This window comes from Fringilla coelebs, assembly GCF_963513975.1.
Source record: "Fringilla coelebs genome assembly, chromosome: 7".
Taxonomy (NCBI): Eukaryota; Metazoa; Chordata; class Aves; order Passeriformes; family Fringillidae; genus Fringilla; species Fringilla coelebs.
This window is the reverse complement of record NC_140035.1, coordinates 9,732,718-9,747,873: the sequence shown is the minus strand read 5'-3', so window position 1 is coordinate 9,747,873 and position 15,156 is coordinate 9,732,718. Positions and strand designations below refer to the sequence as shown.

General features: G+C 43.7%; 1 protein-coding gene across 13 annotated transcripts in view; it reads left to right on the top strand.

Moving 5' to 3' along the window:
• The window catches only part of KALRN (kalirin RhoGEF kinase), a 464,835-nt gene that overhangs the window by 406,695 nt on the left and 42,984 nt on the right, over window positions 1-15,156 (top strand). For 10 of the 13 annotated variants that reach the window (XR_014616305.1, XM_084209314.1, XM_084209316.1 and 7 more), the window contains 6 exons: window positions 2,766-3,049; window positions 3,836-3,940; window positions 7,265-7,360; window positions 8,964-9,094; window positions 12,718-12,784; window positions 14,040-14,143. Coding sequence is in view for 12 of the 13 variants with exons in the window: in XM_084209314.1 (XP_084065440.1) it covers window positions 2,766-3,049; window positions 3,836-3,940; window positions 7,265-7,360; window positions 8,964-9,094; window positions 12,718-12,784; window positions 14,040-14,143 (787 nt within the window). In the remaining variant the exon portion in view is untranslated. The remainder of the gene's footprint in view (window positions 1-2,765; window positions 3,050-3,835; window positions 3,941-7,264; window positions 7,361-8,963; window positions 9,095-12,717; window positions 12,785-14,039; window positions 14,144-15,156) is intronic. The other 3 variants (XM_084209317.1, XM_084209321.1, XM_084209320.1) reach the window with 3 other exon arrangements.

Sequence of the window (15,156 nt, the reverse complement as noted above, 5' to 3'; positions counted from 1 at the left end):
ATCAAAATTATTACAAAGCAGGCAAAATTATTACAAGCTGTGTGCTTGGGACTGGGACTGGTTCTGCCCACATACTGCCTTCCTGGGAGTGGCAGGATTACTGACCATCACTTCCCCAGGAGAGCTGAGCAGAGTGCCGTGGCAGGAGAGGTGCTGTGTGTCTGTCTGTGCCCCAGCTGTGGCTGTGCTGCTGGGCAAAGGAGAGGGAGGCAGCAAGGCTGGGGCCTGACCCTGCTGGTAAAACCTGGGGTGTTTCCCGCTGGGAAGAGAGGTCCCTGTCCCTTCACAGGCATCAGGGTTCCTGGACTTGGCCCTGCTTTGAGCCTGCTGCGCTGAGATAGGATTGGCATCTCAGTAGCAAACTCTTGGGGTTGTCTCAGGCTTCATTAGCCTCCCTTCCCTTACCAAAAGTTAAATTGGCAAATTTAACAAAGGGAATTTAACCAATTTTACCAATTTAACTTTTGGTAAGGGAAGGGAGGCTAACTTTAAGTCCAATTGCTGTGGACTGGAGGTGGGGGTTGGACTGTGTTACTTACAAGGTGTAGTAAACCTCTCTGTACATCAGCTGAGTTGTGGTGAGATCAGCTCATCCTTGGTTCTCCTCTACCTCGCGCTGAGCCCAGTCCCCAGCAAAGGCAGCAAGTCTGGGATACAGCTGCTCCCCCCAAATCATCCCAGGAGTGGCAGCACCACAGATCAATCACTTACAGCATTTCTCCTTCTGACTGCAGCCCAGCTCCCTTTGCTGCAGGAATTCCCAAAGTTCATCCTCCTGCAGCAGCAGTAGGAGCATGGGCACCTGAGGGCACCAAGCAAAGTCCCTTGGCCAAGAACCCTCCAGCTTTCCCCACCGCCTGTGGGACTTTCAGTGCTGCCAGGGCCACGAGGGCACTTGGAAAATCAAGCCCACCATGGTGAAACCCTGCATTTTGCTGATGCAAGGCCGCTGATAAACTGGCAGAGCATCACGTGGAGCCTGCAGGGAGAGCTATCCAAAGCCTATTGAGTGGAAGATAAGCTGGCCCCTGACAAACATTATCTGTCACTCGTTGATTTAGCGCTACCTCGTGTACATGAAATAACATCAGCAGGAGCTGGCTAAACCCCAGGCCTTTTGGAGATAAGACTGCTACTTTGCCCTTACAGAGGAATGCCAGAAAATCCCCAGCAGCTCCACCTGGGATGAGCTCCACCTGGAACCTGTCCTCCTCTCAGTTCCTCTTGCACTCAGTCCTTTTGTCAGAAAACAGATGATTGAGATTTTCTTCTTGTCTGGGAAGTGAACTTTGACTTTCTCTAGCATGTTAAAATTATTTCTGTCTGTTCTAAAATTTAACCTTTGACCTCAGGTATGTAATAACTTACCGGTTCAACTTCTGACTGATGCTGTGTATGGCTATAAAACATTCTGACTCTCATGGTCTGCATTGTGCAAGCTGGCAGACAAGGCAGGATGCAATCTCTGCTCTGTCCAGAGAGCTGCAAGCAGCAGCTCTGCCCAGAGGGGATATGATCTCTTCATGCAGGTAGCAGGAACTGGCTTCTAAAACAATAGAGGTAGTGGTTCTCTGCAAGAGTAGCTCTCCCTCAGCATGTGTACAACCCAGCATCTCTAGTGGTATTTATTGCTGAACTGAGAATATCTGGGTGCAGCAGTCTGTTTTCATGTGTTGTAACTTAGGTTTTTGGTTTCTGCTGGGACAGATAAAAGATTCAGAGATAACAATGTAAAAATGTTTAATCACATCAGTTAGCTCTTTTCTGATATACACCCTGAGATGTTTCTTATAGGAGCATTACAGCATCTGAATTTTGTAAAAAAACCTTCATCTTAAACTGTGTGGGATTAAACATCTCAGACCCTGATAGGGAAGGGAGGGAGTTGCCTTAACATGGTTTCAAAAAGTTGAAAGCAGGGCATTTATTCCTGAAGGGCAATTGGGAAATCTTTGAGCAACTTATTTGTTTTGGTTTTAAAGCCTTACTGGCATTAGCACATCTTTGGTCTGTTGCATTTGGGGGGAGTAAGGAGGGTTGCAGCCCTTTCTAAGGTGCCAGTCTGAACATGTGTATCAGTAACTGAAGTTGGATGCAGTTCAGCAGAACCTCCTGCTTCCACATAATGAAACTATTTTTTAATTTTAAACCTTATTGAGAGTTTCCTTCGGTTTGAACAGTTTGTCATCTTTTATAATTGTTCATTCCAGTTTCTTAGTTCTAGCAAATTTGTGAACTCTTTCGACAGATTGCTTTCAGAGGCAAAGGAGATAATTTTAAGGTGCTTCAAAGTTAATAAGTAGTCTAACTAAATCATGTCATTGGGGTCGGGAAACAGCTGAGAAACAATTATGGAACCTGACAATGTGTTGGTGGCTGTCAGGTCTCCTGTAGTAGGTCTCCTTTTTGTGCTTATTTTCTTCCTAGCAATTCACAATGAAATTGTGGGAAGAAGCTGAGAAATTCAACACTTAGCATGAAAATCATGCTTCCATAAAAAAACCTGAATAAAACCCTGCATATAAAAAACTCCACTGTCTGGGATCTTCCATAAGGACAGATAGTGTAGTAGGAAATGAGAGAGGCGTGTGAGATTATGGGAAATGCCCATTGCAGGGCATATTCCTCTCTCTGGTGTGCAATAAAGTTTGCCTAAAGTCCATAGGTCACGAAGCCTTTCCCCAAGGCAGGCAGTGCTCTCGTGCTCGGTGCCGTGGAGCAGAGGGCTGCTGGGATGAGGTCTCACCTGCGCCGTTTCCTTGCAGACGCGTACTCGGTCTCTGCCAACGACAACGGGGGCAAGTCTGACTCAGTGGCCAACTTACAGCCTCAGCCATCCCTCAACTCCATCCAGAGCTCTCCGGGCCCCAAGCGCTCGACCAACACCCTGAAGAAATGGTTGACCAGTCCCGTGCGCCGCCTGAACAGCGGGAAGACCGAGAGCCACATCAAGAAACAGAAGAAGGTGCGAGATGGCCGGAAGAGCTTCGACCTCGGCTCGCCGAAGACTGGAGATGAAACCACTCCTCAGGGAGACAGTGCAGACGAGGTGTGTGCTGGTGTTGGTGGTTGTTCCAGGAAATACCATCTCCTCCGTGGGGTGTGAGTCATGCTGGAGTAAATGCAGCTCCCTTAGGGTCTGGAGGGAACAGCGAATCGTACATAAAAATTGCGTTGTTGCAAACAGCTTTATGATCCAAAGAGCAATGGAATATATAAGGAATAATGCTTCTCAGTTTGCATATATTATTGTCCTTTGATTAGGCTTTTTAATAGCCTATTAGAAAGCTGCCATGGACAGAAATTAAGTTATTCTTGAGCAGCTGTTATCACTTTTTGCTGAGGTTCATATCACCTTTATGCTACCGTGGCGGTGTAATTCCTTAATGAAAGAAAATACTGCCAAGAAATAGCCACGTTTCTGTTAAATCTGCTATATAGCTGTACCTGCAGTTTTTCTGCAGTCATGTTCTCCACCAGAATGGCTCTTTCCTGATAAAGTGAATGAGGAATTAAAAGCCAAAAATGCAGAAGGTACTAACTGAACACAAATAAGAGAAACACATTTTAAAAACTGTACATCAAACAGTTTTTATTTAAATGAAAAAACTACTATTCTGTCAGCACACAGACCGATGTAGTTGCCTTAGCTGTATGAATGACCTATAAACTGTATTTCTGTAAGCCTTAGAATGCACCAGGATTAACCAGCAAAACCTTATGTCTTTACTGCTTCTCTTTCATTACCTGCAATTCCCTCTATCCAGCACAATATTGAACTGAAAAGATAAAAGAATCCTGTCCCTGTTTCTAATTGTATTTAACTTTTCTTCAGAAGAGCAAGAAGGGCTGGGGAGAAGATGAAGCAGATGAAGAGTCTCACACACCTCTTCCTCCTCCTATGAAGATTTTTGACAATGATCCAACCCAAGATGATATGGTAAGGCCTCCCTTACTGTACAATTTTTCTGTTTGAGTGCATTTCTTGCATACCTGTATCACAGTGGTTTCATAGTGGTCTTCTGATATTAAGGGCCTAGACTTGGGGTTTTAAGAGTCTCCTGTGTACAAATCATAATCTAATACCTTTTTCCAAGTGAATTTACAAACAGTGCTAGATAAGCAATTTAGCCCTGTCATCCCATTTCATGGCAGGTTGATGGTGTGCCTGTGCTGTGTGTGGGCAGAAACTCCCTTCAGATTGATAATTTGTGTTTGCTACATCTGTTTGAAAAGTGCTGCTGGTGTCTGGCTGTAGCAGTGGAAGTGGTGTTTGGTGGCACCATGCTGGTGGTGATAGTTCTCTGACATTAAGTCAGGGTTTGCTGTGGTAACTGGCCCCGTGGCTTGCAGAGTTCTGTGTTGGACTCGGGGTGAGAACCTGTCAATATGGCTGAGACAGTGGTTTGCATTCACAGCCAGTTCTGTCTCTACATGTCCCCCCACCCTTTCCTGGTGCTGTCATCTCCTTTGTAGAAAACCATCCTCCTGTTTTTCAGTTTCCTGCTTTCCTGCTGGCATCTGTTTTTAGCACTGCCACTTCTGTATTGCTGTCCTCTGATTGTAATTGCTGCAGGCAAAGAGGCAAGGATAGGGGAGATTAATAAATTGTCAGGAAAGAAAAACCAAAACAACCCAGAATGTTCTTGGGGAAGGTTCAAGCAGAAGTTTGGAAATACAGAGAGAGGAGGATGTAAATATTTCTGGGACTCAAGGAGCAGAGTGATGGAGTAAAGGATTTGGGGGCTTGCTGCTAATCTGTCAGGAAATGTTATGACATTGTGGTGGCAGCAGGAGCAGAAGGAAGCAGCTGGAGCTGTGGACTCCTGCCCCCGGAGCACTCTGTGTGCTCATGGCTCTCTGGTGAGGGGCAGAGGCGAAAGGTCGGCAGAGCAGAGCCCTGGTGGATCCATGCCCAGCACAATTGCTCCTGGCTCATTCCCCATGGTGTTTAGCTAAGTGTTCGGGGCTTAGTTTGGTTTTGGGGAGATGATTTTATTTTGGTTTTTTTTTTAAGAAGTGCTGCAGCTCAGGTCACTGTTTTTGGTGTCCGATGTGCCATGTGATTTCAGTATTTCTTAAATATGTTTCTGACAGCATAAATGTCATGGAACTAAGCTGTTTTCTGCTTCAGATGTCTGAGCTTTACAGAGTGTTTTGGCATCCTTTTTCTTCCCCCACTCCTAAAACAGAAGATTAATTAGAGCAAGATGCATCTGAAACCTCTTTTTTCCTCTTGTTCTTCTTGCCCTATTCAACCTTTTGTCTGGGGGGTAAAAAACTTGAGCCCATAGGGTCCTGAATTTCCTATCACAGGAGCGCCATATTAGCAATGTTTGAGCCATGCTGGAGCTGAAAGCTCTTTAATGGTGTTAATTTGAGCACAGTGTCCTGCTCATGTCCTCCCTCTGTGCTTACAGGCATGGGCTTAGGCTGGACCAGCAGCAGCAGTGTGGGGCAGTAGCTGTGGTAGGTCGAAGATATCTGCATGTAGGGGAGGTGACACTTTTCCCTCCGTCCATCTGCCAGACTGCAGCAATTGTGCCTCATTGCTCCTGGAGGCTCTCATGAAGACACATTGTGAGATCTTTTCATATTAGAAATTCATAATTTGTTTCCTGAAGAATAGAAATACTGTATTTCTATTTTCCCCACTCAAACAGACTCTTCTCAATCACAGAAGTTTTATTTAACCCTGGAATTCTTGTTGGCAGCAAATGTTTTCATGCTTCCTTCAGAATCCTGCAGTTATTTACTTTTCAGAGATATTGAGCAATTTCAGTTAAAATAAGTGACAGCAACAGCTGTTTAGTGCCTCCAAAAATTGGACTCCTCCTGCTACAATGGCTATGTTTGGCACTTATCATCGATGTATTTGTCCAGTATCTCTTCAAAGTCCTTTTTTTCAGGCTTTTTTTGTTCCTAGACACATCCATCTGCATTGCAGGTGAAAGAGGCAGGCTGAGTTTTTACATTAGTATGAGATTCCTTCATTACCAGCCTAATTCCTCAATTACCAGGCTGATTACCTGTAGTTTTTGTTGTTGTTTCAATTAGAACTGTTGATTAGATGTATCATTTGTGAAAGACAACTTGATGAGTAGCAGTGTGTTCATGTTTCTGTTCTGTCACAAGGCTTCTTGTTAGGATTTATCTCCTTTGCTTTTTTTTTTCCTTGTACTGGGCATGTGTCACTCAACAGGGGCAGCTCCCCAAAAGGCTGCTGAAAAAGGGTGACCAGCTGCCTCATTCCTGCCATCCCATTTCCCCATCTCCCTCCCCAGCGCTGCTGAATCTCAGATGCGTGTTCGCTGGCACCTGCACAGTGACTTCACTGAAATAGCTGCCCTCCACAATACTTTCATTAAGCAGCTGAGGGATAAATAATCTTCTTCATAATTTATAAAAATTTAGCCATGCTTTTGTCTGGGTCAGCCTGACGACAAAAGGAGGTTGTCCAAGGGCTTGTAGTTTTAGTCAGTGCTTGTGTTGCCTTCGGAAGAAATGTATATGCAGGTGGGCTAATAAATCCCAATTCCCATAGCTATCAAGTGGGTTTGGATGTTCAGACTGAGGACAGCCAGCAAGGGGTGATTTTGCCCTTGTACAGCAAAAACCTTCAACTAAAACAGAGTTTTTCTGCCCTCCTGTGCCAGGTACCCAGGAGAGGTGGGGCGTTTAGGGGTGTTTTGTCTCCAGTGATTGCAGAGAGGGTACAGAGGAGTTTTAGATGACTGAAGTTGCATGAGTGGGAGATGTCATCTTAAGTTCGTTTGGAGTTGTAATTGATCTGTGGGGAGAGAATGGAGGATGATTTGTTCACCCCTGCCTCCCTCCCCTACTGCCTGAAATGCCATGTGTACCTTGTGCTTAACTGCTTTTATCAAATATGCATGTATGGGGGAGGGGGTAATTTCTTACATTTGCAGTAAGAAAATCAATTTTCTGGAGCCCGTAAGACTGTAAATGGCCCTAGAAGGAGGAACCAACTTTAAGAGAAATGTAACCTGTTTGTAAATGAACTTCAGTTATTTGATGCTCTTCCCTGGTTCCAGTCTTGGAGCTGCTGCAGGGAGATGTGCAGCCAGAAGTGGATGGCAATTCCATGCTTGTCTGACACAGCAGCGCTCGCTCACCTGCATGTGTCCCTCTCACCCTCCACGTTCCTTCTTCTGTCTCAGAAGCTTCTTCACTGACCACCTGGTTTCCTTCTCCCTTCTCATCCTGCTAACTTGCTTTTCCTTTGCCACCTGGTGTCTTGCAGTCCTCTTCTTTGCTAGCTGCTCGACAGAGCTCCTCCGATGTCCCAACTGCTGCGGATCTTGTCAGTGCAATAGAAAAGTTGGTCAAAACTAAGCTGGTAAGTTTAGTGTTGTGAAAACTGTGTACACAACAGGCCCAATGTGACTCTAAGGAAGGGCTTTAAAGGCTACCTCTTGTTCTGGTTTCCTTGCTTTCTACCTTCATCCGCTCTGCTTTTATTACCCCTGTGTGCTCTGCTTCTCAGTAGTGCCCAATGTTTTGCTCACCTGTGAGATGAAGCCTACATCTCACACAGGCTCTGCGCTGCACAATCAAAAGTCACTTCTGGAGTGGGCTTTGCACAGCATGAGCTACTGTACTCTACAGTTTCTGGGGTCTTGTTATAGTATTCAAATATTTTACACAGTGGGATGTTTTGTTTGTTTTAAAGCGTGTTCTGAGGCACAGGGGTTTTACTACCCAACGTGAATTTGTTTGGTGTTCTGGTTTCGATGAAATGACTCTCTAAAGAGTGGAACTGCTTGAAGTATCTCTGCTGTGATTTAATTTTACAAAGATTCATGTGTCACTTTTAATCTGCCTTGTCAACTCTTTCTTGCAGGGAGTGGAATAAGCAATAAAAATGCTCTGGGATTAATTTGTTCAAAAATTTCATATCGTGTGTTCTCACTGTCTGATCCCCATGTCTGGTGGACAAGGAGTAAATCCTGTGTCATATCTTGGCTCCTTTTAAGTTTTCCCAGTGCAGTTCAAAAATGTTAATATCAAAGCTACACCTTTTTCTACATATCCCAGGACCTCTAAAATTAGCTAAATGCTTTATCTGAACAAGTTCAACATAATTAACAAGCAGGGATATGATGAGCCTACAAAGGTTCATTTTCTTACATCTACTAGAATGATGAAGAGAGTAAAAAAAAATCTAAAAATCCCCACAGTGATCATTAAATTAGTGCAACTCTGAGCAAGCATCTTTACCTAGTGAATCATTTCAGAAGACTTTGGTATTTTCTCAGTTTGAGATGTTGGTACATGAAAGAGTCAGTGTTTACAACGTGCTTGATAAGGCGTGAGTGGTAAAGGAGCTCTTTGTGGCATGGGAAACCAAGAAGGCTGTTCCCAGAAAATTCACTTAAAATAGTTTTATTCCACTGAGGGACTAACAAACTGAAAAGTATTTCATTAATCCAGTCATACATATTTTTTTGATGATATTTTATTTTCTCTCCCCCACATGCAGTCTGTTAGACTATTACAACTACTTTCAAGGGATTTGGGGCAAACATTAATTGTAGAACCTTACTATGCGTCCATCTATTTCTATTTCATGTTTTATTTTACTATAAGAATCCCCCATTCAGCTTTTGGCAGAGGAGCTTTTAACAACATGTAGCCTAACAATGGTCCTGATTGAGACATCAGGATTTTTCCAGGTTGATTTGAAATAACTTGGAAGAAGTTTTTTTTTTCAGATCTACTGGAACATCTTTTTCCACCTTATAACAAGAGGATGACAACTCCACTTTAAGGCTTTTTTTGTGGGGTCCTACATCAACCTAAAACTAGTTTGGTTGTGTTTTATGAAATTCTGCAGGAGAGCGTTTCTGAATACTTTGTAGTGTTGGCTGCAGAACTGACTTGAATACTGATGCTGAAGTTGAAGGAGAATGTTTATTCTATTGTTCTTTGGGGCTTTTTAGACCCTTGAAGGAGGATCTTACCGAGGAGGCTTAAAAGATGCCACTGGCTGCTTAAATGAAGGAATGACGCCTTCAACTCCCCCACGAAACCTTGAAGAGGAACAAAAAGCCAAAGCAATGAGAGGCAGGATGTAAGTTGTGTTACTGGTTCTTTCCAAAATACGTACCCCAGGAGGATGCACAGCAGCACTCCAGGAGTACTTTGTAGTCAGTGAATGACCATGGAACTGAGAGTAAAACTGTGTTCTGCTTGATTCCTGGTTTTCTTAACCTGTAAAAGCACTTCATAAAAGCACTTCCCCACACAGGAAATTCATCATCATTCTAAAATGTACAGCTTTTACACCTGATAGCAAATATCTATTGCTGTAAAAGCCTCTGAAGAGCTCAACAGGTATTACTGAGATGTTTGCATTGGTAATTACAGCATCACCAGAGGTGAAATCAGCTCTCAGAGGGGGGATATGTGGTTGACCTTATTAGCTACCTTTGAGAAAAAGAAAAATCCCTCTAAGATTTTTTGAAAGATATATTTTTTGCCCTCATTATTAGCAAAGGAAGGGACAGAATTCAGATGCATCTGCCATGGAAACACACCACTGCAAAGAAAGTTCCATTTGGGAAACCCTCATGTTCATGGTAATGGGAGAAAAAAGAAGTGGTGACAGCTCATGAAAGTTAATTTTTTAAAATTAGCTGTACACCCCTTTAAATTTAAGAAAAATAATGCTTATTCCTTCAAAGCCTATAATGATTAAAGCATTTCTTAAATGTGTGTTCAGCTGAAGAATACAGAGAAGTTGAGCCACAGGATTAAGAATTATATGAAAGAAAGCTGAGGTTGCTGTTTTCTTTGTGTCACCTCTTACACTAACAACAGTAACTGCAATGATCTAGTCAAATGGTAGATTGAGGGGAAAAGTAACGTAGTAATGTGCCATACAGCTCTCATGGGAGTGTGATAAGGTGAGAGGTGGAAGAAGAGCACCCCATTTGGGAGAGGTGCCAAGTCAGGGAGAACAAGGAGGTGGTTAAGAGTAGAAAATTAAGTAGGAGGAAAGTGTCACAGGTCTGTGAAAGCCATCATTTGCTCCTGCAGTTTGTTGCAGGAAGCCAGAGAAGGGATATAGTGAGAGACTGGAGCAAGTCCCAGCAGCAGACAAGAACATGACAGTCCTAGATGTGTTTGTCAATGGCAGAAGTTTTCTACAAGGCAGCTGTCAGCGTTCCTGGATGGAACCTATCTGCCCATGACTGTCTCCTAGAGGCTCCTCAGTATTGCAGGATCTGGAGTTCTCAGGCAGCAATTCATTAATTAGGTGGCTGGCAGCTAACTGCAGGTTGCAGTTTTAGTGCAGAGACCTCTGCCATTGTAAGCTCAGCTACAGGAACGCTTCTGGCAGGGGACTGGCAGCCTATTACATGCAATTAGTAGCTGCCAGAACTCCTAACCACCAGGATGTTTAGGAGCACCTGCTAGTGGCTTTCAGCACAAGACATCTGTCTCCCCTCCAGCTCCTTTGTGTCTGTGTTCTGTGTCCCTGCAGCTTGCTGGGTTTAATTCCATAGTCATGTGAAGCAGCTGATCTCCCAGCTTGAGCTATGACCCTCCAATCCCCACAAAACAGCAGCTGAACCCTTGTACAGGCATGGGCAGCAATGTCCTCTGTTCCTGGCAGCACATCCATGCCAGCAATTAGCCCTGGTGTGAGGAAGCTCCTTATTCCATCAGGCTTGATCGCTGCATTTCTGTGAGGAGTAGGACAATAGTCTTACTGAGTGTCATTGTTCAGTATAGGTCTAATACAGAGTTTCCAAGATACCCAGCAAGATATCCAGCTATTCAGACTCAATCAGAAATCCTGTTCATGTCAGTTTAAATACAGCTGTGTAGTCAATACCTGTGGTGACCAGGGCACTTTGCAAATAGCTCCCTGCCCTTGCTCCCTGTTATCAGAGCAGGAGACGAGTGAACTTGAATTTTTGCCTACATGCATCTTAGAAACCTTATATTTGGGAGTACCTCTAAGGTGCTGCATCAGGTAGGCTTCAGAGAATGAGTAGAGATGATCAAGGCTGATTTCCTGCTTGGTAGGAAGAGAGGAGCAGAGGGAGCCCTGGTGCTGAATTTAAAGCAAGCAGTGGAGGTGCGGACCCTGAATCGTAGTAGAGGTGTGAATTGGCAGGTTTTCTCTGCTCACCAGAAACTCGATTGCTGCACTGATTTTTATTATACACACAGCTGCCTGCATGTCCTGCAGTGTTCTGTACTATAAGTACCTGCTGCTTCATTTTTAGAGCAGAGCTTGGCAGGGTGGATCCTTGTAGGTGGGAGAGGTTCTCCCATTCCCTCTGCAGCTCTCTGTGCCTCTTGGGAGCAATGTGAACAGAGGTGGTGCCAGCTGGAAGGTCCCCTCCTGGCCTTCCTGTCTGGGCAGAGGGGACTCTGGAGCCTGTCCCAAGGGCAGAGGGGACTCTGGAGCCTGTCCCAAGGGCACAGTGGGCCAGGCAGCTCGAGGGGCTGTGCAGCACACGCCTGCTCAGGCCATGTGCTCTGGGAAGGAGCAGCCTCCTGCCTGTTGGCTCACACGTGTTTGCTGCCTGGGCACAGCTTGGCACGGCGCTCTGGAGAGCACAAGGGTCTGGTGTGGCTGCTGCCAGCTCTGCCTGCTGCCAAGGGGGCTGGATTTCACTCTCAAACCAACAAGAAGCTGTTTGACTTTTTTCTGCCACACGGAAAAAGTATCGCCTCTGCTTTGTCTGAGCAAGGGACACGCTGCAAGCGCAGCAGGAGCCGGGTTTATTTTCTCTCCTAACTAAATCTCGCCTTGCAATGCCAGTCTGGTTGGTTTTTTCCTCTCCAGGCTTTATCTTAGCACGTTTAGCTCTCAGTCCTATCACTTCAAGTGGGTCAGTCTGATGTTTGATGTGGACAGAGCAATATCAGACATGAAAGCACTCCTCTGTCTTGTTAGACTTGTTACTGCCATAGCAAACTTGAGGACAGATGGAGTTTATTTGTCATATGCCAAATCTATGTATTGGCATAATTGAGAGACAAACTGTCTGCAGCAAGCTGTTACTTTTTTTAATTATCCTCAAAAGAACATTATGTGATTAGTCAGTTTGAGTTACAAAGGAGGGGCTTTTTTTAGCTTGCTGTTGTTTGCATGCATCAGGTCTTCATCAGATGACTCCCCTACCTGGGGTTATTAGCTTGGAAATCAGAGTTAAAACATTTGACACCCACACATAGATTACCTGCTCCAAAAGATAAAGCTCTTAGCTATGACAGGAGAGGGGATTTCTTTTCCAAGTGTTTGAAACTTCCAAATTGATACTTAAGTGATGAATCTTGGGTGAAGCCAGATGGACTGGGGCAAGGAATCCACTCCTGTCCTGGGTCAGGACACGTGTCCATCATTCTCAGGGGAGCTGTGTAGGGGATGGGGAGAGGAGATCAGGGAGGGGTAGTTTAAGGTACAGGCAGCTGTTTGTGCTGCTGCTCTTGCACCATCCTGGGACATGGGGGAAGAGGGATAGCAGGAAAGAATGGTTAAGAGATTTGAGACTACTCTGACCTGACATGTGATGTTTTTGTCTATTACATTCCACTGAGCTCTGAGTGAAGGGTGAATTGTGTTATGTGATCTGGATGATGATGGGGTTTTATGGTGAGGTTGTATGTGGTAAAGGAGCAAATGGTAACATCAAGAATTATGGTCAAATACTTGTGTGTTCTGTTTTAATTTAGGTTTGTCTTAAATGAGCTGGTGCAGACTGAAAAAGACTACGTCAAAGACTTGGGAATTGTTGTGGAGGTGAGCTGAAGCAAACCCTGCTATGCAAAATGTTTTCCCACTAAAAAGCACCATGCTGACAAGTGACAACAAAAAATACAGCAGGAGAAACAAACTGCTTTATTTTGCAGTCTGCTTCCATGGTCCCCTTCTCATGTTGACAGAAACAAGAAGAAATGCCTTTGGAAACTATTTTTGTTTCCATCTAGCAAATGTTGTATTTTAGGTTCAATTCCAGTGTGCAAAGGTTTTTCTTGGCTACCCTACTTGTGACAAACTCTTTTTGCTGTAATGCAGCTTTGGAGGCATTGGTGGAAAATTAACTTATGACCCTACCACTTATTCCATGTTTTTCTTCCCATCATATTGGGTAATGGTAACACATACTTTCCTTGAATTTGCACCTGGACTTATGTCCTGTGTCTGAGTACCTCTCCAGAAGCTGGGCCTGGAACTGTGTTGAGGTACGTGTGTCCTGTAGATTATTGTTTTGCAAAAAAGCCTGAAATAAAAGAGAGCTTGAGGGGTTTTTTCATTAAAAACAGTCTTTTTTAAGCTTCAACTTGCAAAGATTTGGCTGATCCCTAGGGATCACCTGTCACATCTAACTCAGTGCAGGGTTTAGTTTTTTTCCCAGCAAGTACTCAGAACTGCAGACATGTGATTCACTAGTGGCATTCACTAGTCCAGAGAGAATTACCAGTCTATCTAACAGTGATTTTCAACAGCTTCCAAACTGGGAAACATTTGTGTTATGTATGCACCACTGGCAAACCTGACAGGGCTGTCATGCTCCAAAGACTTACAAAGAAACTCCCAGGAGGTGTGAGAAATCCTGTTCTTGTGACTCTAAACTTACTGCTTGGTTTTGTGCTCCCACACGATACTCGTGGTGATGAATGGAAGAACTTTATAGTCTACAGACTGTATAGACTCTATAAAGTCTGATTTCCTCCTCTTACCAGAGAAGCCAAGAGCTTGAAAAACTACTTTATCTTACAATTGCACTTGTCACTTCAATTACATCTAATATTGTTTTGTGTAAGTGTTGCAGATAGTCTGAACAGACCCTTTAAAATTTTCTTTGAAGCAAACTGTGTAATTTAAAGTATCTACTTAGGTTTCTGGTTTGAAATTGTATGAAAGATATTTTAAGCATTTTCAGTGTAAAAACTCCCGGCATTAAACTTTTGCTTCTTTAAAAAAGAAAAAGAGTGTAATTGTGCTCCCCCTTCAAATGAGTCCTTTGCTGAATCAGTGATCCTTAATCCTAAAGGGCTTCATGAAGAGGATGGAAGAAAAAGGAGTTTCTGAAGATATGAAAGGGAAAGACAAGATTGTATTTGGCAATATTCACCAAATCTATGACTGGCACAAAGAGTAAGTTTTTGGTTTAGTTCCTCTTTAAGATGTGTCTCAGCAATATCTTCACATGCAGCTGATGGGATCACGAAGGCTGACCATACCAGTGATGTTTGGCTAGAAGGGTGATAAAATGCAGATTGCTTCTAGTTCCTTCTCACCTGAAAGCCCTAGCATGCTTTGGCCAAGTTGATGCTTTTAGCTCTGAATTGGGAACTACATTTCTTAGAAGCAGATTTTGAAAAGCTGCTGGAAACACAAACCCTGGGCCATTTCCCATGTAACTTTGTGAAAAATGTCTTGGTTATGGACAATATGGTCATCATTTCAATTCTGCCACTCATAAATTCTCTGCAGCTCCAACCAGCTAAACTTTAAGCATGCATATACAGACTCGAACAATGGGCATTGGGCTGGATCTTCCTTCAGCTCTGGACATTTCCCTCACCTAGGAAGCACAATATCCTCGCTGTGATGTGTCCCATAGGTGTTTATCCCATGGTCTGTGCCTATCCTTATGTTCTGACAGATGACCTTGTGAGCACAAATTTAAAAATGTCAGAGAAAGCTTCACTTTATGTTGATACCAGAAAATGGAATGTGTTTATCAGTGCCATTCCTTGAGTAAGTGTGAGGATAGGAGTTTTCTGTAACACAAATGGAAAGATTCCCTATTTTTAGCTCTGTATATCTGGGTCAAGAAGTCTATTTAAATGCAGATGAATGTAGCATTTATAGAGGATTGGGTTATGGAAGCAGCTGTATGTAATGGTAGCAGTGGAGATTTTTAATTGGGACATCTGTCCAATTTGCATCGTTTTTTGAAGTTCTGGGATTTCTTGGGATCAGAAAGCATGTCCTCTCACAAAATCTGGCTACTGTTGCCAATCTGTGGAGACATTTGAGACTGAAATAATGAAATGAAAAACAGGAAGATCATGGACAGGATGATTGTCTGGATTTGCCTACCAGATAGAAAAATCTAGCAATGTTTCTGAAGTTTTCAGCTCACTTTGTGGCATTCCAGAATA